At 36.0% G+C, this 24,018-nt stretch overlaps 1 protein-coding gene across 6 annotated transcripts in view; it reads left to right on the top strand.

Moving 5' to 3' along the window:
* CF2H8orf89 (chromosome F2 C8orf89 homolog) overlaps positions 1 to 24,018 on the top strand; it is a 27,429-nt gene extending 3,411 nt beyond the window's left edge. For 2 of the 6 annotated variants that reach the window (XM_023248287.2, XM_006943265.4), the window contains exons 2-7: positions 13,244 to 13,407; positions 15,191 to 15,332; positions 17,320 to 17,415; positions 18,643 to 18,698; positions 21,284 to 21,319; positions 23,715 to 24,018. In XM_023248287.2, coding sequence (XP_023104055.1) covers positions 13,284 to 13,407; positions 15,191 to 15,332; positions 17,320 to 17,415; positions 18,643 to 18,698; positions 21,284 to 21,319; positions 23,715 to 23,863 — 603 coding nt within the window. In that variant the 5' untranslated portion in view covers positions 13,244 to 13,283 and the 3' untranslated portion in view covers positions 23,864 to 24,018. The remainder of the gene's footprint in view (positions 1 to 13,243; positions 13,408 to 15,190; positions 15,333 to 17,319; positions 17,416 to 18,642; positions 18,699 to 21,283; positions 21,320 to 23,714) is intronic. The other 4 variants (XM_011291351.4, XM_011291352.4, XM_045049641.1 and 1 more) reach the window with 4 other exon arrangements.

Here is a 24,018-nt window from a genome sequence, read left to right as displayed (position 1 = left end):
GTGAAAATAATATCTGCCTTCTTTTAACCCTCCTGATGTGAGATAGCTATCTCCCCTCAGGCTGTAATGTCACACTTTGCCTTCTCTTACAGTTGTATGAGTGGCTACGGTTCTTCCTTTTGGATTGGAACTTCTGTGAAGGCAGAATCTCTATTTAGTTCATCTTCGTATTTGTCATGCACATGGCATATCAATTCGCACATAGTACATGCTTAGTATATTTGAATAAGCGAGCTAATATCGTCACACTTGGGCATGTATTAGTCTGTTGCTAGATATGATGACAAACAGACCTCAACGTTTTAGTGACTTAACATGCAAAAGTTTATTCTTGCTCACCTAGCAATTCCAAGGCGGGTATTCCTGGTCAGCAGGCAGCTTTCTTCCAATTGGTTGCAGGATCCAGACTCTACCATTTATTAACACTTCCCTATTATGTCACTGCAGTCAGCAGAAGGGAAGGGAGAAAGTACGGACAAAGCGGACCTGCTTCTTAAAAGCTTCTTGCAGAGAGTATTACACATTACACTCACTCAAGTTCTGATCACAGGGATTTCTCAGAAACAACTCTATTCTCTGGAGGAGCAAGAGTTTTAGTAGACATTCTACCTTCTGTGTCACAATTTCTACTTAGGAAAACCCGTGGGACTGCGCTTGACCATCCCTCGCTCAAAACAAAAGCAAGGCTCCCACTTTCCCAATCTGGTTAGGTTAGCAAATGCTCTCTGTTGTACCACAGAAATGAAACACAGCTTTATCATCAGGATTTATCATCATGGGGGCGCCTGGGTAGCTCAGTCGGTTGAGTGTCTGACTCTTGATCTCAGCTCAGGTCATGATCTCACAGTTCGGGATTTCAAGCCCTGCGTGGGGCTCGGTGCTGACAGAACAGAGCCTGCTTGGGATTCTCTCTCTCCCTCTTTCTCTCTCTCTCTGCCCCTCCCACACACTCTCTTTCTCTCTCAAGATAAATAAACTTAAAAAGAAATGTTTGTCATAATGAACTATAGCTGCTTGTTTACTTTGTTCCCCCCAACATGCTATACGCTTTTGCGTCTTCATCATTTTCATATTTTAGCTCCTGGAACAATGACTGGCATTGTGGATAAATAAATAACTAGCTTTCTCACTGAATCCACAACTTGTCTTTATGTTCTCTTGATAAATATTTTGCTTTAAACAAAGCTAAAAATAAAGATAATCTTACCATCTGCCCTTTGATGCTTGGGTTATTTTCAGCCTTTTTTCTTTTCTATTATAAAAAATGCAGGATTTGACATCCTTGAAGATAAATATTTGTATATATCAATGATCCTTCCTTTAGGATAAATACTTGGAAGTGGAGTAGATGGGCCAAAAGTATGTAAGATTATAAGGACATATATGTTGCTAGATTGCTTTCTGGAAGTATTATACCCATACAGACACTGAAACTTTATGAGACCACCTGTTTTCCTTGAGCCCCATCTTACATTGTCTACTATTAGAGAAAACTCCTTGCCATTTTGGTTGGCAGAAGCCGTAGCTCATTATATTATTTTGCTTTTATTTAAGAACTAGTGAACTTTTATTGACCATTTGTATTTTTTTTTTTTTTCTGAAATGAACTATCTGTTCTTTAGTAAATACATTTTCTATAGGGTCATTTTCTTTTTCTCTTTTTTTCTTTTTTTTTAAATTGAAAAAATATTTGGTTTTTATTTAAGAGACAGAGGGAGAGAGAGATGGTGCCTGAGCAGGGGAGGGGTAAAGAGACAGAGACACAGAATCTGCAGCAGGCTCCAGGCTGCAAGCTGTCAGCACAGAGCCCGACGCGGGGCTCAAACGCACAAACTGCGAGATCATGACCTGAGCCGGTTGGTTCTAATTGGTGCCATCCACTTGAACTATGGCAGGAAAAGAGTTTGCTGTTAAACCCTGCCAAAGTTGGACGCTTAACCAACTGAGCCACCCAGACACCCCTTTTTTATTTTTAAGTATCTTTATATATAAAAGAAATCAAATTCATCAGTGTTTTTATGTCCTCATTTGAAAAGTTATGGGAACTTCTGAGCAGTGTGGCAGAATGAGCTGACAGGGAAGGGACTCCATTGTATTTCAGTATATTTCCAATGCTGGGTAAAATATAATAAGATAATTTATGGAAATGTAGCTGAGCTAGAGACCATGGGAAGGAAATCCCCAGGTGCCACAAATGAAGGAATGCTCACATAGGAAGCCACTGTTGAGCATCTGCCGAAAGCTGGAAGTCACAAAGGAGTACTGTTCCAGTTACTATGACTGCATCACAAATTTCTCCACAACTTAGTCGTGGAAAACAACCATTTATTGTGCTCAGGGATTCTGTGGGTCAGGAATTCGGACAGTGCACAGCAGGGACAGCTTGGCTCTGCTTCATGATGTCTGGGGCCTCAGATGAAAGAATTGAAAGCTTGGGGCTAGAATCACCTGCAGGCTCATTCATTCCCATGTCTGATGGTTGATGCTGGCTGTGGACTGAGACCTTAGCTGTGCATGTCAGCTGCAACCTTATATGGTGGCTTCTTCTTGTCACCTGGCTTCCTCACGAAATGGTGGCTGGATTTCAAAGGTGAATATCCCAAGAGAGAGCCAGCGAAAGTTCTATGGCCTTTTATGCCTTAGCCTTGGAAATCATGCAGTGTCACTTCTACTATACTTTATTGACTCACGAAGTTAGTTTCAGGGAGGGGGAACACAGACCTCACCTCTTGAAGGAGGAATGTCACTATCACATTGAAGGAAGAACATGTAGGAATACACATGTTTTAGTGCATCCTTCTTTGAAAAATACAACCTGGTACAGACACTGAGATGATAACTAGAAAAATGCCCCCTCATTGGCCTGAGGAGGTTACAAGGAAGCTTGCCATCCATGTGAACTATGGCAGGAAAGGAGTTCACTGTTAAACCCTGCACATAGACTCTGCACAGCTTCATACCCACACAGCTCAAGTCTGGTGTCTGGTGTCACATTACCACACGCTTCAGAGACCACAGTCCAGGAAATTGACATATTAACTGGTCTGGCACCTCCAAAACCCAGGGCGAGACAGAGACTAATGGAAAACTCTGTATAGCAAAGTTCTCATAGCTCAGGGAATACTAGACTCCTATAAATAGCAATCTCTTTAAAGATGAGCTCACAAAGTTTACAAATTATATAAGGAAATAAGCCCCAAAGAAGGAGACTTGGCAGATACAGGAAATGGGAGATGTAAACCACCAAACTGAATAGAACATCATGGGAAAATAGTTAAATTTGTGATATTCAAGGAGACGAAGGCATGGAAACCATAAGGCAAGAACAGGACAGTATGAAGAAAAAGAGGAGAGGTCTAGGGTTACAGCTTTACCCTGAAAGGAAAAGAGGAAGAGAGGAAGAGGTGTTGAGTCAAGCTGTACCTCTCATACCCAGCCATTACACTTGATTCTTGGCCTATGATAATAATCATGATAATTATGATAATAATAGCAGCCATCACATGTTTCTGCATATAAAGACACCTTTACTGCAGTCTGAACTGAAGGTTCGTTTTTGAGAAGTAAAGCAGCATACTAGGCATTTAGCTAGATGCTTTTTGAAAATTACCTTTAAACTTCCCAATAACTCTGTAAGGTAGAGCTTATTAGTTCCCTAGGTAGGGAGACTGAGGCATGGAAAGTTTAATAAAATGAATATTTTTCCCTATCCAGGAATAGATGACAGGAATAGGGATTATATAGGTGGATAGGATGTATTGTAAATAAGTTGCTGTCAGAAAAATGGCACCAATAGAATTGCTTCACTCAGGGTTGGCACACACCTTCAATTTGTAAAAAAACCATTATCTGTGAAGTATAATAAAGCAAAGAACAATAAAAGAAGATAAGCCTGTACATGTGTGTATTATACATATTTAATATATTTAGGTTCATTGCAGTTAATATTCTTATTCACGCTTATAATTCTCATTTTTGGTCAGTTGGGAACCTTTTTAGGTTGATGACTAATGATTATAATCTTCATTGATAGATTACTAGGTCTCTGGAATGGCAGTATGTTCTAGGCTCGTCTTGTACATTTCCTTCCACAGACCTGGAATCAGCTATTTCTTCAAGAGGCCCTGGTTGTCTGTGGCTTAAAAAAAATTTTTTTTAATGTAAATCCAAGTTAGTTAATATATAGTATAATAATGATTTCAGGAGTAGAATTTAGTGATTCATCACTTACATACAACACCCACTGCTCATCCCAACAAGTGTCCTCCTTAATGTCCATCACCCATTTAGCCCATCCCCCCACCCAACACCCTGCCAGCAACCATTTGTTCTCTGTATTTAAGAGTCTCTTACAGTTTGTCTTCCTCTGTTTTTATATTGTTTTTGCTTTCCTTCCTGTATGTTCATCTGTTTTGTTTCTTAAATTCCACATATGAGTGAAATCATATACTTGTCTTTTCTGACTTATTTCCCTCAGCATGGTACACTCTAGTTCCATCCATATTGTTGCAAATGGCAAGATTTCATTCTTTTTGATCACCAGTAATATTCCATTGTATATATATATATACCAAATCTTCTTTATCTGTTCATCTGTCGATGGACATTTGGGCTCTTTTCCATGCTTTGGCTATTGTTGATAATGCTGCTATAAACATTGGGGTGCGTGTGCCCCTTCAAATCAGTGTTTTCGTATTTGTGGGTTTTTTAAGTCACACTTTAATTATTAGTTTTAGTGGACAGAGATAGAAAACAGTTTTTTTGTCTTTTTTCTTTTTTAGATGAAAGTCTTATACTTCCAATTCGTAGTTGGGACCTCAGGGTTTTTGCTTAATTTTATTGATGTTAAGTCTGTATCTTTTTCTCACACTCTAAAAATCCTGGTTCCCATCAGCACCAGTATAAATGTTCATTTACTCAACCAGCTATCTTGAACTATAAAGTAAATACTATATATTGAGGGCATTGGAGCAGTAAGATAGAAGTGTATGGGGGTCCCTGATATCTTGGCACCGAAGCTTAGGTGTCTGGCCAGACTTTTATCTGAGGAAAAATCTTTTGTTTAAGCACATATTTTGGATTTTCTATCATTTGAAGACTGAATAGTACAGGTAACTACTATGGGTTTCCAATTTTTAAAGGATTAGTGTATGGCAAATGCATTTAATACCAACATGTTACTGAACTTACTATTGTCTTTGATACAGAAGACTTTTCAGAGTATTTTTCTCCCTCAAATGTTACCAAGAATGTCAACAGTTATCACTGTATTGTAGAATTGTGAAGATCTCAATTGTAGTATATTATCCTTTTTTTGATTTTTAGAAACTGGTTTTGAGGGAGTGAATAAATTTTTATGTTTACTTAATACAATTTTAAAAGTTGTCTCCAACACGTATTTTATATAGGCTATGATGTAGTGTTATGTATTGAATTTTGTCCCCCACCCCAAATTCATATGTCAAAGTCCTAACTCAACCTCTGAATATGACCTTATTTGGAGATAGGATCTTTACAGAGGTAATCAAGTTAATATGAGGTCATTAGAGTGGGCCCTAACCTAGTATGACCAGTGCCCTTATAAAAAGGGGTAATTTGGACACAAGACATGTATAGTGGGAAGGTGACGTGAAGACAAAGGGAGAGGACAGCCTTCTACAAGCTGAGGAGAAAGGCCTGGGACAGATCTTTTACTCACAGCCCTTAGAGCAACCCAACCCTATTGACACTGATTTTGAACTTCCAGCCTCCGGAACTGTGAGACCCTAAATCTCTGTTGTTGAAGCCACCCAGTCTGTGGTACTTTGTTATGGAAGCACTGGCAAACTTATATGTATTCTTGTTTTTTTTGCACTGTTTCCTTATTCTGCCTGCTGTTGTTTAATAGAAACATTTTTTAAAAAATCTTTGATTGTAAAAGACAGATATTTTTGATTCTCGCTCCCCCATCTCCTCCAGGATAATGCTTCATTAGTTCTTTTCCTCTTTTGTATTTTCAATCTCTCCTTTTTGATTGTCTTTATCCTTAGAGGACTATACTCATGCTCAAGAGTCTCTCACGTTTAAATACAGCTCTTTTGGCAGTATGTTGCTCTCTGATGAAATTGGTCATCACTTCCTTTTCTATTCCTTTTTTATTTTATTTTATTTTTTTAATGTTTTTTAAAATTTATTTTTGAGACAGAGAGAGACAGAGCATGAGCAGGGAAGGGGTAGGGAGAGAGGGAGACACAGAATCCAAAGCAGGCTCCAGGCTCTGAGCTGTCAGCAGAGAGCCCGACGCGGGGCTCGAACTCACGGACTGTGAGATCATGCCCTGAACTGAAGTCGGACGCCCAACTGACTGAGCCACCCAGGTGCCCCTCCTTTTTTTATTTTGAAAGTTCATTCATTCATTCATTCATTCATTCTTGAGAGAAAGAGAGAGACCACAGGAGGGGCAGAGAGGGAGAAGGAGAGAGAATCCCAAGCAGGCTCCACACTGCCAGTGCGTAGCCTGATGTGGGGCTTGAACTCATGAACTGTGACATCATGACCTGAGCCAAAGTCAAGAGTCAAACACTTAACCAACTGAGCCACCCAGGCATCCCACCACTTCCTTTTTCTTAAAACTCTCTTTGCCTTTGGTTTTTATTGGCGCCCCTTACTTGGTTCTTCTCTTTTGCCAGTCCTTTTTGGTCTTCTTTATGGTCAACGGATTCTTCTTCTGTCTTTCAAATATTAGTTGCCTTGGACTTGCTCTTATTCTTCATAACTCTTCACTTGTACACTCCACTCACCCTGGACAGCCTGATCTGTGCTCAAGGCTCTACCTGTGCTGATGCCTACCAAACTGAATGTCTTGGCTAACCTCACTCCCACCTCTGGATATCCCCTGCTGTGAATGTCACACAGGCACCTCAAACTTGTTTTATGCACAAGTGAATTTCTCTTCTCACTCACACTGGTTCCTCACCCCATCTTCCTAACTTTGTGAATAGTACCAGTCATATAGAGTCCCCAGGTCCTCTGGATGTCACCTCATTCACCTCTACCCAGCTTGGCTTTCAGTCTGCTGTTTCTTTGGTTTAGGCCTTCACTACTAATGGGTTTTGAATGACTAGATTTAGGAGAAAAGAGAGGTTGTCGCTGTTGCCTACCAGCTTTCTACTTTGTGCCATCGAAGGATGGCAATGTCATGTACTATGTTAGGGAATACTGAGGGAAACAGATTTTGATGGGGTTAACATATTTTGAGGGAAAATATCTAATAAGTAGTCACTTATATGTGCCTATTGCTCAGAAGAGAGGCCTGAAGATACAGATTTAGGATTCTTTGAAGAATGTCAAGGAAGACATTGTCACTCTGGCCATGCTTAACTGCTTGCATTCCTTGTATAGAGCACTCTTTTTGATACCCCTGTGTCATCACCCAGCAGTGACACTCTAGAGTGCCCTGACCCACTCCCCCTGACCTGGATTTGGCTTAAGACTTAGCTTAAGGGTCATCTCCTCAAAGCCTTTCCTGAGAATTAACTACTCCCTTTGTGTTTCCACAGCACCCCTTATGCACCTTTTAACTTGAGATTGACTTTTTACCCAACACCAATATATTTTCTTTCCCACTCAAAACTTTTTGATGGATTTTCAGTGCACCTAGAATAAAATCCAAACTCTTTATGATGTATAAAGCCACAAAATATCTGATACCTGCTCTCTCTCCAGCCCTATCTTATTCCCCTCTTTGTTGTAAGCCATATATGTAATTTAAAATTTTCTAGAAGCCACATTACAAAGGTAAAAAGAGACAGGTAAAATTAATTTAAATAATCTATTTTACTTGATTCAGCATATCCATATATTATCAACATAAAATCAAAATAAAAATGATTAATGAGATGGTTTACATTCTTTTTTTTCCATTCAAAGTCTTTGAAATCTGCTGTGTATTTCACACTTCCAGTACATCTCACTTCTGACTAGCCACATTTCAAGCGCTCAATAGCCACATATGGCTAGTGGCTACTCTATTGGACAGCATAGAAATTGATCTTTTTCTCCTTTAGAATGTGCCAACCTTATTCTGGCTTTGGGCTCTTTGCACTCACTGTTCTCTTTGCGGAGAATTCTCTCCCTCCTTACGTTTTCTCTGAATATCTCTCCTTCTGGTCCGTTTGGATCTCTTCTCAAGACCACCTCATCTATATGGTCTTCCTTAGCTACCCAGTCCAAAGTACTTCCTTCCCCTTGGCACATTGCCATGATGAACTATAGTCAATCCTTAATATTCATGGGTTCTGTATTTGCTAATTCACCTACTCATTAAAATTTATTTGTAATTCAGAAATCAGTAGTTGTGGTGCATTCCCAGTCACTTGCAGACACGTGCAGAGTTGTAAAAAATTTGGGTTGCCTGACATACACTTTGCCACTGAGGTCGAACAAGGTCATAGTCCACCTTCTTGTTACAGTGTTCATACTGTAAGGAAATGTCCTTTTCACTATCTATTTAGTGCCATGTGTTTTTACATGTTTGTGCTTTTTTTGGTGATTTTGCTAGAAGTGTAGTGCTGAAGTTCTGTCTGGTGTTCCTAAGCACAAGAAGATGATGCTGTGTCTTATGGAGAAAATACATGTGTTAGATAAGCTTCCTTCAGGCATGAGTTATACTGCTGTTGGCCATGGGTCTGATGTTAATGACTCAACAATATATATTAAATAAGGTATCTTTAAACAGAAACACACTAAAAAGAAAGTATTGGTCAGTTGATAAAAATGTTGTGACCAGAGGCTCACAGGAACCTAATTTCATATTTCCTTTAGGAGCAGTGGTTCTATATCTGCTACTTTAGCGTTTATGGCAACTTTATAGAACATAACTATTGTGAATAATAAGAATCAGCTATACTTTAGTTGTATTTTATCTAAAGTAAACTTTATTAATTTCTTTGCTCATTTAATGTCTGTCTCCCCTTACTAAGCTTCAGAACAGAGACCTTATCTGGTGCCTGACATAGGATTGTCATAAATGAATGAATAGATGAATAAATAATGAATAATGAACAAACATTTAATTAACATGTCCTTCTAGTTCTAAGCTAGGTGATAAAAAGATAATCTTAATTAAAAAAAAATATTTGGAATATTTTTAATACAAAAAAATGTTTAAACACAACCATGTTTTGAGGTGCCTTGAAAATATAGTAATTGTTTTATAGCTGTTTTAAACAGTTAGTTTATCTCAATCCTGAGTCTCCTTACCATTAATTTGCAAAAGCATTTGTTTTGAGTGAGTTTTTATGGTCTGCCCTAGAACCTAATTAAAAAATCTCTTTCTCTGTGAGGTTTTTCTATCAGCCCTTTTAATTTTTTTAATTTTTTTTTAAAGTTTATTTATTTTGAGAGAGAGAGAGAACATGTACACAAGCAGGGGAGGGGCAGAGAGAGAGGGAGAGAATCCCAAGCAGGCTCCTTGCCGGCAGACACAGGGCTCAAACCCACTAACTGTGAGATTATGACCTGAGCCGAAATCAAGAGTTGGATGCTCAACCAACTGAACCACCCAGGTGCCCCACTCCTTTTTATTTTTTAAGACTTATAAAGTAACCTTAATTTTTCTCCCTCCACTATAGTTGGTTATGTTTTGAGGAAACATCGGATCAAAAATGTGTGTGTGTGTGTGTGTGTGTGTGTGTGTGTGTGTGTTTCCCAGCACATTCCTTAAGTTGTACATTCTTGCACCTGTGGGCTTTTTTACTCCTTTTAATTAAGGAAAATTTCAAACATAGACAAAAAACTGTAGAGATAATAGTATGATGAACCCTCTTGTATTCATTGTGTGAACCTTTTTAAAAATACTCCATGTTAAGAAAGTTTTCTCTTAACCTGGTTTGAAAAATATCCCAAGAGGCATTTAATTGTTAGTCTCTGGTTGTTTCTTCTGTCCTGATAGAGAGGTTACTAAGAAGAGAAGGAGGGTCTGCCTTGGGGCTGAAAGAAAACTCTCTGGTCATTTTCACCTTTACAAGTAAAAGGAGAAAGAAGGACTTAGAATAGAGTATGGACTGTGATTCTAAGAGTCTTTTAAGACTTTGAAAATTATAATTTACTCCATATTTGTCATTTTAAAAAAATTTTTTTGATTAAAATTTTAGTTAACATACAGCGCAATATTGGTTTCAGGAGTAGAATTCAGTGATTTATTACTTACACATATTTTTTAACATTTTAATTTTTTTGTGGTAACATGAGATTTACCCTCTTAACATATTTTTAAGTGTAAAATACAGTATTGTTGTCTATAGGTACAATGTTGAACAGCAGATCTCTAGAATTTACTCATCTTGCATAATCGAAACTTTATACCCACTAATTAGCAGCTCCCCATTTTCTCCTCCCCCCAACCCCTGGAAACTACCATTCTGTGCTTCTATGAGTTTGACTATTTTAGATACCTCATATAAGTGGAATCTTGCAGTATTTGTCTTTCTATGACTGGCTTATTTCACTCAGCAGAATGTCCTCAAGGTTCATCATGTTGTTACATATTTCAAGATTTTATTCTTTTTCTGTGGCTGATTAATATCTCATTGTGTGTGTGTGTGTGTGTGTGTGTGTGTGTGTGTGTGTGTATATATATATATATATATATATATATATATATATATATATACCACAGATATATATACCACATATGTGGTATATATATCTCTGTGTGTGTGTGTGTGTGTGTGTATATATATATATATATATATATATATATATATATATATATACCACATTTTCTTTATTCATTCAGGTGTTGATGGATTTTTAGATTGTTTTCACATCTTGGCCATTGTAAAGAGTGCCAACAGTGAGTATGGGAGTGCCGGTATCTCTTCGATATTCTGATTTCAGTTATTTTGGGTTAATACCCAGAAGTGGGATTGCTGGATCCTAGGGTAGTTCTACTTTTACTTTTTGAGGAACCTCCATACTCTTTTCCATAGTGGCTGCACCATTTTGCATTTCCACCAAGAGTGGACAACAGTTCCAATTTCTCTACATCCTCATCAATACCTGTCTTTAAGAAAATTTTTTTAGGGCGCCTGGGTGGCTCATTCGGTAAAGTGTCTGACTCTTGATTTCAGCTCAGGTCATGATCTCGAGGGTCATGGGATCAAGCCCCACATCAGGCTCTGTGCTGACAGTGTGGAGCCTGCTTGGGGTTCTCTCCCTTTCTCTGTTCCCCTGCCCTGCTAGCACTCACTCTCTCTCTCTCTCTCTTAAAATAAATAAACATTAAACAATTTTTTTCTAGTAGCCATCATAATAGGTGTTAGGTGGTATCTCACTGTGCTTTTGATTTGCATTGCCCTGATGGTTAATGACATTGAGCATCTTTTCATATACCTTTTGGCCATTTGTATGTCTTCTTTGAAGAAATGTCTATTCAAGTCCAAGCCCATTTTTAACCAAGGTTATTAGTTTAGTTTTGTTTTGTTTTGCTTTGGAGTTATATATTTTGGATATTAGCCCCTTATCAGATATATGATTTGTAAATATTTTCTTCCTAATGTTTTTCTCCAGAGGTTTCCTTTTCACTCTGTTGATTGTTTCCTTTGCTATGCAGAAGCTTTTTAGTTTTATGTAGGTCCCACTTATCTATTTTTTGCTTTTATTTCTTGGGTCTTTGGTGTTATATCCATAAAATCCTTGCAAGATCAATGTCATGAAGATTTTCCCCTATGTTTTCTTATAGGAGTTTTACAGTTTTAGGTCTTAGGTTTAAGTCTTTAATCTATTTTGAGTTGATTTTTGTACATGATGTAAGGTAAGGGTTCAGTTTCATTCTTTTGCATGTGGATAACTAGTTTTTCCAATGACATTTGTTGAAGACATTGCCTTTTCCTTATTGTGTACCCCTTGGTATCCTTGTCAAAGATCAGCTGACTGTATACATGTCGATTTACTTCTGGATTCTATTCTTCCTGTGGTCTGTTTTTTCTAACAGTACCATATTGTTTTAATTACTTTAGCTTTGTGATATATTTTGCAATTAGGAAGTTTGATGCCTCCAGCTTGATCTTCTTGCCAAGATTGTTTTGGCTATCTAGGGTCCTTTGTGAAGCCATATGAATTTTTGACTTGTTTTACTATTTATGTAAAAAATGCATTGGGATTTCAATTGCATTGAATCTGTTGATCATTTTGGGTAGTATGGTTATTTAGACAAAATTAAGTTCCAGTTTATAAACATGAGGGATGTCTTTCCATTTGTTTTTGTCTTTAATTTTTCATCACTGTTTTTCAGTGTATAAGTTGTTCTCTCCTTGGTTAAGTTTATTCCTAAGTATTTTTTTCTTTCTGATGCTATTGTAAATTTGGTTGTTTTCCTAATTTCCTTTTCAGATAGTTTATTGTCAGTGTATAAAAGTGCAAGTGATTTTTGTTTATTGATTTTGTATCCTGCAACTTTGTTGAATTCCTTTATTTGTTCTATCATTTTTTGGTGGAGTCTTTAGGGTTTCTGTCATCTGTATATAGGGATGGTTTTACTTCTTTTCCAGTCTAGATTCCTTTTTTTCCCTGATTACTCTGGCTATTACTTATAGTTGAATAGAAGCGGTAAGAGTGGTCATCCTTGCCTTATTCCTTATCTTAGAGGAAAAGCTTTTGATTCTTCACCATTGATTGTGACATTAATTGTGGACTTTTCATGTATAGCCTTTATAATGTTGAGCTAATTTTTCTCTATTACTAGTTTGTTGGGATTTTTATCATGAAAGAGTGTGGAATTTTATCAAATGCTTTTTCTGCATCTATTGAGATGATCATGTGATTTTTTTTTTATCCTTTATTCTATTAAAGTGGTATATCACATTAATTTTGGGGTGTTGAACCATCCTTGCATCCCAGAGATAAGTACCACTTGGTTATTGTGTATAATGGTAATATATTTGAGAGAGTCCTAAGCATTTTGTTGTCTTGTACACAATAACTTGCCACTGGACTTCAGTTTTTTTTATATTGCTAAATATCTGTGACCTAGGATTTGAAAGAATTCATTAAAATGTTTTAAATGACTCCTACTATCTCTTTTAGCTACATTATAAAGGCCTCTTACTTTAAAATCCCAAGAATATGTATTTACATGTTATAAGTGAACTTTTCTTGTAAGTCTATGTTAGTATTTACTCTGCATGATGGAAAACAAATTAGAAAGAGTATTTATCTCTGCAATACTTTTTTTTTTGTATTTTGTGTCCTGTATCTGAAACAGCATCTCACTTTCATCAACACTGCTGAAAGAAGAAGAAACAATGCCAGTGTTATCCCCTGAAATCAAATTTGATACTTCTAATGTCACCAGAAATTCCCTTGACTGTTTTCTGTTTGAGAGTAGTTGGAGGAAAGCAGTTTTGGAAACACAAAAAATGAAGAAAGGTAACTTGTTTTTTTACAATTATTTTGCTGAAGAAAATATAACAATAGTGCCTTCAATTTACACATGTATTTTTTTTAAGCAGTCGAGAGACATAATTTTTGTAACATTTATGTCAGGATAATTTCCTGAGCTTATGGAAAATAAAAATGGAAGCAAATTAGAATTAATTTACTTAATGTAATTCTGTAATCATGATGGAAGCAAATTTTGAAGAACTACTTCTCTTGATATCAGTGCAGTAATATCTCCATTGAGTCATTCTACTTTTCCTAAATTGTGTTTGTTTTTAAGCACCTCAAGTTGGTTTTTATGTTTTAAGAAACCCAAATCTTTGACAGCACCTTTTTGTATTAGTAATTCTAACCAAAACTGGTTTTTGTGTGAGTTATATGGAAAGTATCTTATATTCTACAGATGCTCGATAAAGACTGATTTGAGGACTTTTGATATGTGTATGAATGTATTAATAGCTTAATTTTAATTTATATTTCAAGTTATAATTGTATTATCTTATTTATCCTGAATTCTGTCTTCAGCTTTATAAGTAGAGATGTAATTCTTCAAAATCACAAAATTCAAACTCCCCAACCCATTTCATCACTCCTGGTTTTGAATGTGTTGCTCTATTTCTTCAACGTTTTCACTAGATTCCCATTAAAGATACTTTAGTTTATCTGCCCTTTTATACCCAAATCTAATTGCTGAAAAGAAAATTTGTATGTTTTTTGATCAGGAGAAGCAATTTTTTTTTCCAAATGAGAAAATATCAAACGTTGCAAAATAGCATTTGGAACATTTAATATAACTCCAGTCCCATTAGATACTATTTTTATTCCTGTGCTAGACTTACTTAGTAGGGAAAGCTTAAGGGGCATCTGGGTGGCTCATCAGTTAAGTGTCCGGCTCCTGATTTTAGCTCCTGATTTTAGCTCAGGGTCAAGGGATCAAGCCCCGCATCAGGGTCTGCATTGAGCGTGGAGTCTGCTTGGGACTCTCTTTCCCTCTCTCTCTGCCCCTTCCCCCCCCCCCCCCCCCGGGCTTAAAACAAAAAAAGAGAGAGGGGAAGTTTAAAAATCAATTCTCAACATTTAATTTAAAGATCACCCGAACCTTTAATTTCTTAATCTGTTTTTTTTCCATTCATTGCCTTCATTTTGAAATTGTGTTTTGTTTTGTTTTAATAATTTGACAGTGTCTTTGTCCAATTTTATGTGAGGTCAATAGGAGAAGCAATCTTGATGCTTCAGTGTTAGTGTTCCTAGATTTGGTATGAAATTTTGCAGAGAGAAAATTAAAATCAATGCCTGAAGTAAAATTCATTTATCTGTCATTGCTAGCTCAATAATCATGTATTTATACCTCTTACTTTACATAAAAGCAGGAAGGTAGAAAGATTTAAAATAGCAGGTAATATAAGAGTCTTAAAAGTGCTTTTAAACTCTATTTCAACATAAATGTCTCTAATATTGTGGAAACTATAATTATATAAAATAATGAGGCAGGGGACAGTGATGACTGGGAGATCCATGAAGCTGTCCTTTTTCCTGATTCTACTTCTTAATCAGCCCCTTAATCATCTCTTCCCTACAGTCCCTATAGTAGGAGTTAAAAGGTATTCTCTTGGGAAAGACACCAGATAAATTACAGTAGCTTTATTTTTCTCTACTTAATGACTGATTTAGTATATTGTATTATGTGTTTTAGTATGTCACAAAAGAAGACATTTCATGAAGAAATAATATAGTTGATTATGATACTATTTTTAATTTGAATACACCACAGCATTTGGTCTAGAAGAGCTCAAAGAATGTGTCAAAATGCCATATTTACCAGGACTGCAAAGTTGCCAAAAAAGTGTAAGTTCAAGTCCACTGGAAGTTCATCCAAGACTGCTGCATACTGATACCGAGATGCCTCCAGTCAGGTATACCATTTCTACTCAATTCTCTTTCATTTGACATTTATTTGTAGTAACAGCTAAATGTAGAGGTTTCCTGGCTAGTGAATTTAATTCTTTCTTGCCCACTAATATTTTTTTTCATAAAAGATTTAATTTTTTAAATCTAAGGTAGCAGTTTTATTCAGTTTGACAAGTAGGCACTTTTCTCAGTTTTCAAGTGACATTTCCTGAAAGGATTTAAGGAAATCCTTTGAAAGTATTTGTTGCCCTAGAATAGATTGCCTATGAGAATACTGAGATTTTTCACAATGACAATAAATGAACTCTTTGCAATATTTTGTTTATAGTTTGACTGATGTAGTGTGAGGGGAGATTCTAAATGAGATGTCAGCCTAATGAAAACCCTGCACTGACTATCAGAATGGAGTTTGTCAGCCAGAAAAGTCCCACCCACTTTGAATATTGGTGTTTAAAAACATTATCGTAATTGCTTTCCTTTTTATAAATCAGACTGACTGACGTACCATTAAAAGAAAACCCCTTTCTCCAAAGGGATCTATAGTAAGACAGTCTCGTACTCTATTTTGTTGCTGCTTTGGTTTATTTATTTATTCATCAGGTATTTATTACATCTAGTACTTGTTCACTCTGCCAGCCTGAAAAAGACGAAGCATTTATAGTCGTCTGTGTTGTTACTGTCTTTAGGGGAGAATTTATATTTTCATATTCTTTTCCTGCTTTAGTGTGCTTTAAAGTCAGCTAGTTATATGTAGCACACAAATATCGAAGTCTTAGAATATATTTCTTGAGCTTTCCATTAGTGTTACTGTTCTTGCTAATTACTCTTGAAATAAATTTTGGTCATATAAATGGAGAACTACAATATGCTAAAAATGAAAAGTGCATTATTTATGAAATTATGAAAACAAATAAGAACTTTGAAGAAAATTTGGAAAAAGAAAAACAATGCTTTGATAATATACTTATCCTCACATATCCATTTTTATTATCGGGTGTTGGTTCTCTTTTCTTCCTCATTTTCATGGACTTTTATTTTAGCTGTGATTTTAGTGTACTTACAATTTTTTACTCTGCCTTTTTAACTTATTATCACATATATTCACTTTTTCAGGTCAGTGCATAATCTTCAGACAGTCCTTACTGGCTACATTATATCCCACTGATAGATCCATGGTTTATTTAATCATTTCCTATCATTGTACTTACAAGTTGCTTTGACTTTTTGGTTTCCTAAGTAATATCACAATGAACAACAGCATACATGAAGCCTTTCCTATCATTTTTAATATTATCTGAGGGCGGGTTTCCAAGCTATAAAAATATTAAAAGCAAAATTACTCTTTCTTCCATGAGTCAATGATGCAATAAGGCAGATTGAGGGATGGTGGAAGAGAAAGAGTAAGCTGCTGGTGGAGTAGATAATGGGAAAAGAGGAGGGATGACAGGGATAGAAAGGAGAGAGGCTTTTGGAAACATGAGTAAAATACCTGCTTAAGGACAGTGAGTTTCCATCTTTACTGACACACCTGTGTCCCTAACATTCACCTCACTCTTGTCATTTTCATCGGGAGCCCCATGGCCCTTGGACTTTTCTTGGTACAGACCAGTCTTGTTACCCTTCTTCCAATGCATATGATCCATCTTTAAGAAACTGGAAGCCCCGAAAGCACTCCTTGTATTAGCCCAATTACCTCTTAATTTTAAGTCTTCATTTTACTTCCTACTGTTTTCACTCTATTTCAGTTTTTTTTCTTCCCATTTGCGATTTAGCTGTCTGTGCAATGACTCCTCACCATTTTACATGGACTCAAGTGTGAATTTATGTAGTCAGTGAGAGATCATTTCAATATATTAAATTCATGCTATGACAAGTATCCTTCGTATACGAAGTACAAGAATGGTGGCTTCGTGCCATCATGTTTATGAAGTGCTTGGCAAACGTAAATGTTAGTTCTCTTCACTGTCTTTGAAACAAGTGTCTTTATTTTAGCCCTTCTGGTGACAACCTGTCGAGTTGCCTGCAAGTATTTTATTCTCCTCTGCATATTGCACAGTGTCCTGTGAGGGAACAGCCATGGCAAAGCAGGAAAGTAACTCATTTTTCTTTGTCTTGTGTACAACCCCTTAATACCTTGTTTCCCTCCATATGAATATTTGTGAACATTTGTTTTTAAAATGTGGATAAAAGTTTATGTTTTCAAATTTCTTTAATTATAATCATATATTTTCAGTGACTTTCAAGGCACATTCTGGTAATATAACTGATAGTGGTAATCCTAGAGGTAAAGGGCATCTAAAAGTTCTGGCTGACTTCTAAAGTTTAATATAGTTACAGGAAGTTTGCAGTTCGCATGGATTATCTCCCCCACAGCAGATTCAATCATGACACACTTCCTCTAATAACCCACTTGTTATGTAGGTCTGTTCCAGTAGGAACAAAAGTTAATTAAGATAAAATTCAGATTTTATGGTGATTAATAGGTAAAATGTGCACAAATAAGTGATAGTTGATGTTTGGCATATCTAGATCCTCTCTTAATCTAATCTTGACTACCTTCCTCTTAGCATTCCTGAATCATGATTAGATAAAGTTAAGATAAAAATAAGATAAATAGGGGAGCCTGGCTGGCTCAGTTGGTTAAGCATCCGACCCTTAGTTTCGGCTCAGTTCATGATCTCATAGCTTCGTGGGTTCGAGCCCTGCCTGGGGATCCACACTGAGTGTGGAGTCTGCTTGGGATCCTCTCTCTCCCTCTCTGCCCCTCCCCAACTTGCGCTGTCTCTGTTTCTCTCAAAATAAACAAATAATTAATAAACTTAAAAAAATAAGATAAATACAGGGAAAGTTAGACATAACACTTACCTACTGGTAAAATTTATTAACAAAAACAGACGGATTGAGTTGGTTCATATCTGCTTCTGATTGGATTAGTTACAATAGAATGAATTCGCCTTCTTTAATGTTTATTCATTTTCCATGTGATGTCTTTCACCAAGTGAGACAACTTCTTATCTCTTACTATGTATTTTCAATTAGTGTACTCTGGGGCGTCTGGGTGGCTCAGCCGGTTAAGTGTAAGGGTCCAACTTTGGCTGAAGTCATGAGTTCAAGCCCCACATCTGATTGTTTGTTGTCAGCACAGGACCTGCTTCCTATCCTCTGTCTCCCTCCCTCTCTCCCCCTCCCTGTTTGTGCATGCTCGCTCTCTCTCTCTCTCTCTCTCTCAAAAATAAGTAAACATTAAAAATTTTTTTAAAAATTAGTGTACTGTGGATTTATATAAACTTATTTTATGAAAATATATAATTTTAGGACAAGGAAGACTAAGGAGACATGCGCTATAGTACCAATTCAGGAGAAACCAAAGGGTAAGTTGGCTCATTTTTTTTCTCCTACCACATGTAATAGGTTGTCTAATGTTTATATTTTTAACTTCCTTTCTTTCCACTGATTTAATTGCTTTGTTCTGTTAATGCTTCTTTTAAGCTTTGTCTATTTTGTAAACTTAGTGGGTGCTATGTCCCATGTGCACATACCTTTATTATCTCAGGACCCTGGGATAGGCTCTCACCATCTCTCATGTGGGCCTTGGAATAGCCTGCATAGCATTTGAGTTTCTGACTTTTGAAATTTTTCAAAGCTGTGGCAATGTGATGCTGAGACACTGAGCGTATTTCCCCAGGATGAAACTTGATGATGCCACTCTCACTGTTAAGGGTGCATGTTGCCTCCAAAATGGCTTGCTGCAAAGCAAACACTGAATGCTATTTCTGTTTTTACCTTTTTTTTTTTTATATAAATTTTTTTTTTCAACATTTATTTATTTTTGGGACAGAGAGAGACAGAGCATGAACGGGGGAGGGGCAGAGAGAGAGGGAGACACAGAATCGGAAACAGGCTCCAGGCTCTGAGCCATCAGCCCAGAGCCCGACGTGGGACTCGAACTCACGGACCGCGAGATCGTGACCTGGCTGAAGTCGGACGCTCAACCGACTGCGCCACCCAGGTGCCCCATGTTTTTACCTTTTTAAAATAAAAGTGAAAATCTTTATTGGACTTCTTTCAGTTAGCAGAAACAGGTACTAATGTCAGTGTTTAATAAAAGTAAAGTGGCTTAGTATGAACTTTTGAAAGGCTGGGGAATACCTGTATTATATAGCTGTAAAAAAGGAAATCCTATTTGTTGTGACAAAATGGTTAAATCCAGAGGGCATCATGCTTAGTGAAATAAGCCAGACAGAAAAGACAAATGTTACATGGAACTTTTTTCTGACTGGAATCAATCGCTTATATGTGGAATCTCAAGGGGGGAAAAAAAAAGCTCAAGTATATGGAATAAAATGGTGGTTACCAGGGTTTGGAGCTGGGGCAAATGGGGAGATGTTGATACAAAATTACAGCTCTGAGATGAGTAAGTTCTGGGGATCTAATGTATAGCCTAGTGACTGTAGTTAATAATGCTGTAATGTAGACTGAAATCTGCTAAGGGAGTAGATCTCAAGTGTTCTCATCTCCTTCCAGAAAAGGTAACTATGAGAGGTGATGGATGTGTTAATTAACTTAATTGTGGTAATCATGTAACAATGTATATGTATATCAAGTCATCCTGTTGTATACCTTAAATATATACGATTTCTATTTGTCAAATATACTGCATTAAAGTTGGGGAAAAAGTGGAAAACAACATCATAGGATTAGTAAGATGAAAGGTCACTAGAAAATACCCAGTTAAAGTGGAGGGAGAAAAAACATAATACTGAACAGAGTGTGCAAGTCATTACGTGACAAGGTAAACCTGCTTTACTTGTGTGTAATTCTAATTCCAGAATAAGAGGAGAGAGAGTAGGACAGGAACACTATTTACATACTGACTGATAAGTTCCCAAATTGATGAAAAATACAAAGGCACAGATACAAGAAGTTCTATGAATCCTCAGCAGGATAGAAACAAAGAAAACCACAGGTAGGCACATCATAAGAAAAAGACTAAATTAAAACAAAACAAAACAAAACAAAACAAAACAAAAAACCCAAAAGAGAAAAAACAAATGTTACTTTCAAAGGAGCAATGGTAAGATACACAACTGACTTTTTAAATGTAGACAATGGAAGCAAGAAGACAGTGGAATAGCATTTTCAAGTGCTAGAAGAGTAACTGCCAAACTTGAATTGTATTCAATTAAGTGAAAATATTTTTAAAAGTAAAAGTGAAACAAATACATTTTCATAGATATAGAAGTTGAAAGAATTTCTTTTCTGCAGAGCTTCACTAAAAAATATTAAGGGAGTAATGATACAAAATGAAAGTACAACTTGGGAAAGAATGAAAAGAGGTAGTGGTAGTATTATGAAGTTTAAAAATATATGTAGAAATATATTGTCAATAGTAGCACAGAGGTAGGAGGGGCATATGTGGAGTTAAAATATTGTAAGATACTTGCATTATCTGGAAAATGGTGAAATAACAAACTTAAAGTAGATTGTAATATATCAAAGAGACATGTGATAATCTGGTAACCACTAAAAGAACAATAAAATAATACAAGTAACAAGCTAATAATAGAAAGGGGAAATATGATAAATAACACGAAAATACTTGATCATTTCAAAAGAGGACAAGAAAGGAGGAAAAAAGGAACATAAAACACAGGACAAATAGAAAACAACTAGTGAGATTGAAGATTTAAAGTTAAACATAACAACAATTAGATATAAGCAGACTAAATATTTCAATGAAAGAACAAAGTATCAGACTGAGAAAAATAACTATATGTTGCTTACAAGAGGCATACCTTAAATTTAAGGGCAAGAAGGATCAAAAGTACAAGGATGGAAAAATATAAGCCATGCAAACACTAATAAAAAGAATTGTATAGGTACACTAATATCAAACAAAATAGACTGCAAGGCAAGAATTATTATTTTAATATTGATCCAATCATTTTAATTTTAGGATTTATAAGGCATTCTAATTCTTCAATCAATTTTGGTAAGTTATATTTTCTAAAATTTTTTGCATTGTATAGAATTTTTCAGATACATTGGCACAAATTTAGTTTTTATTCTATCTGTACTATCTCTTTTTTTAAAGATTTTATTTTTATTTATTTTTATTTTTATTATTATTTTTTTAAGATTTTATTTATAAGTAATCTCTGCATCTAATATGGGGCTCACAACTACAATCCTGAGATCAAGAGTCACATGCTTTACCTGTTCCTCTTTTTTTTTTCTTAATGTTTATTTATTTTTGAGAGAGATAGTGCAAGACACAGCACAAGCCAGGGAGGGGCATAGAGAGAGGGAGACACAGAATCTGAAACAAGCTCCAGGCTCTGAGCTGTCAGCACAGAGCCTGATGCAGGCCTCAAACTCACAAACCGGGAGATCATGATTTGAGCCAAAGTCAAATGCTTAACCGACTGAGCCACCCAGGCACCCCCAACCTTTTCCTCTTTTTTAATGTTATTTCTTTGTGCCTTCTGCATTTTTTTGATTGCTTTTATGAGACTTTTCTCTTTTATTAGTCTCTTCAATCAAGAACTTATCTAAAAACTCTTTCTTATTGTAAATTTGTTTTCTCCTTCATTGATTTCTTCTCTTTCCTGTATTAGCTTTTGTCTTCCATGTTCTTTGGGTTTATTATTCTCCTAATGTATATTTTATATCTAGCTTATTAATTTTCAAGTCTTCTTTTCTGACATAGAGATTTTGGGTATAAACCTCTGCATGTATAACTTCTTTTGCATTACACAAGTTTTGTAATATTTTATTATTTAGTTACAGATATTTTAATGTTTACTTTGATTTCTTTTTTGACTGGTGAATAATCTAGAATGTATGTATAAATTTCTAAGTATTTGAGAATTTAAAATTTATCTTAATATTGACAACTTTCAACTTAACTGCAATTTTGAAATTTTTTGACATTTGCTTATGGTCTAGAATATAGTGCATTTGTAGCCAGAGGTTTTTCTTTTAATGCTTATTTATTTTGAGAAAGAGAGAGAGAGCAAGCAGGGGAGGGGCAGAGAGACAGGGAGACAGAGAATCCCAAGCAGACTCTGTGCTGTCAATGCAGAGCTGGACGTGGGGCTTGAACTCACAAACCGTGAGATCATGACCTGAGCCAGAATCAAGAGTTGGAGGCTTAACTGACTGAGCCACCCAGGCACTCCACCAGAGTGTTTTTCTAAGTGTCAGGTTCATTGTACTGCTAAGAACGGTATCCTGATCATATTCTTCCCCTCTACTCTATCTCTTTGTCTGTCTCTGAACTTTCTACTTATGTTATAAGTTTTCTGATATGTGACCATTTGAAATTAAATAGTAGTATTTTAAAACAGTTTGAATCTGTATATTTTCAAAGTTTTATATATTTTGTAATAGAAGTATTTATACATAGTTACATATTTAGAGCAATATGTAGTATTTGCATAGGAAGTTTGATTTTGATGAATCTGGGTTCAAATCCTTTGCCCTTGGGCAAATTTTTTAGCCCTGGTAAATCTTCTTTTTATATCTGTGGTCCAAGATACTACTAGTTACCTATTTTATAGTGTTGCATGGATGAAATAAATGTAAAGTACTTGGCCCAGAGAGATCATTCAATCAATATATGTTATCTATTACTATTATTACTACCACTCTATAATAGAAGCTTGAGTAATGCTGTTCAGTTAGTGAATGATTATTTTACTTTACAATTTTGCTATTTTACTAAACTTAGCATTTATGAGAAACAGCATATTTGGAGAAAATAACTTGATGAGCATATAAGTTATGAAACAAGTTAATTATTTATGGAGATTGTGCCTTTTGCTTTGGAATAAATTCCACAGCCATCCCATGTTTTAAGAAATACATAGTCAGGGAGTGCCTGGGTGACTCAGTCAGTTAAGTGTCTGACTCTTGATTTTGGCGCAGGTCATGATCTCATGGTCATGGGATCAAGCCCCATGTTGGGTTCTGTGCTGACAGCACAGAGCCTATTTGGGATTTTCCCTCTGCCCCCCCCCACCCCCCCCCGCCTCTTCCCTGCTTGTACACATGCATGCATGCTCTCTCTCTCAAAATAAATAAACATTAAAAAAAAGAAGTGCAGACTCAGATTTAGTTTTATATGATTAAATACAAACATATAGGTTGTTTTAGTTCAATGTTTTTTGAGATGATGTAATATCACACTCACTTTAGAAGGTAAACACTTTCTATTTCTAATTCAAAGAATGTGATATATCAAAAACTAGTAGTGTTTAATGGTCATTTGAGAAAGAGATTATTTATTTATTTATTTATTTATTTATTGAGAGAAAGAGATAGTTTAGAGCATATCATTCCATGCACTAACTTAACTTTAATAGCTGATTTCTTTTTCTTTACAGGTTCTGGTTTCAGCGATCCTCTTGCTGGAGCACCATCTCAATTCTTACAGAGACTTTCCAAAATGGCCATATTGGAGTATGATACCATTCGTCAAGAAACTACTAGAAGATCAAAAAAGGGCAAGAAACGAGACCTGCGAGACTGCTGATAAATATCACGTGGTATGATGCTTTCTTCACTGATAAGTAGGGTTTATATATTTTTCCCTTCTTTTTCTTTTTTTGATATGTGATATGATGTGCAATGATCTACATAAAAATGGAAATGTAAATAGGAAATAAATGTTTTATGTAATATACAGAA

Source organism: Felis catus, chromosome F2, assembly GCF_018350175.1.
Source record: "Felis catus isolate Fca126 chromosome F2, F.catus_Fca126_mat1.0, whole genome shotgun sequence".
NCBI classification, from domain to species: domain Eukaryota; kingdom Metazoa; phylum Chordata; class Mammalia; order Carnivora; family Felidae; genus Felis; species Felis catus.
Note: the sequence above shows the minus strand (reverse complement) of the source record. Positions and strands in the feature narration are given on the sequence as shown.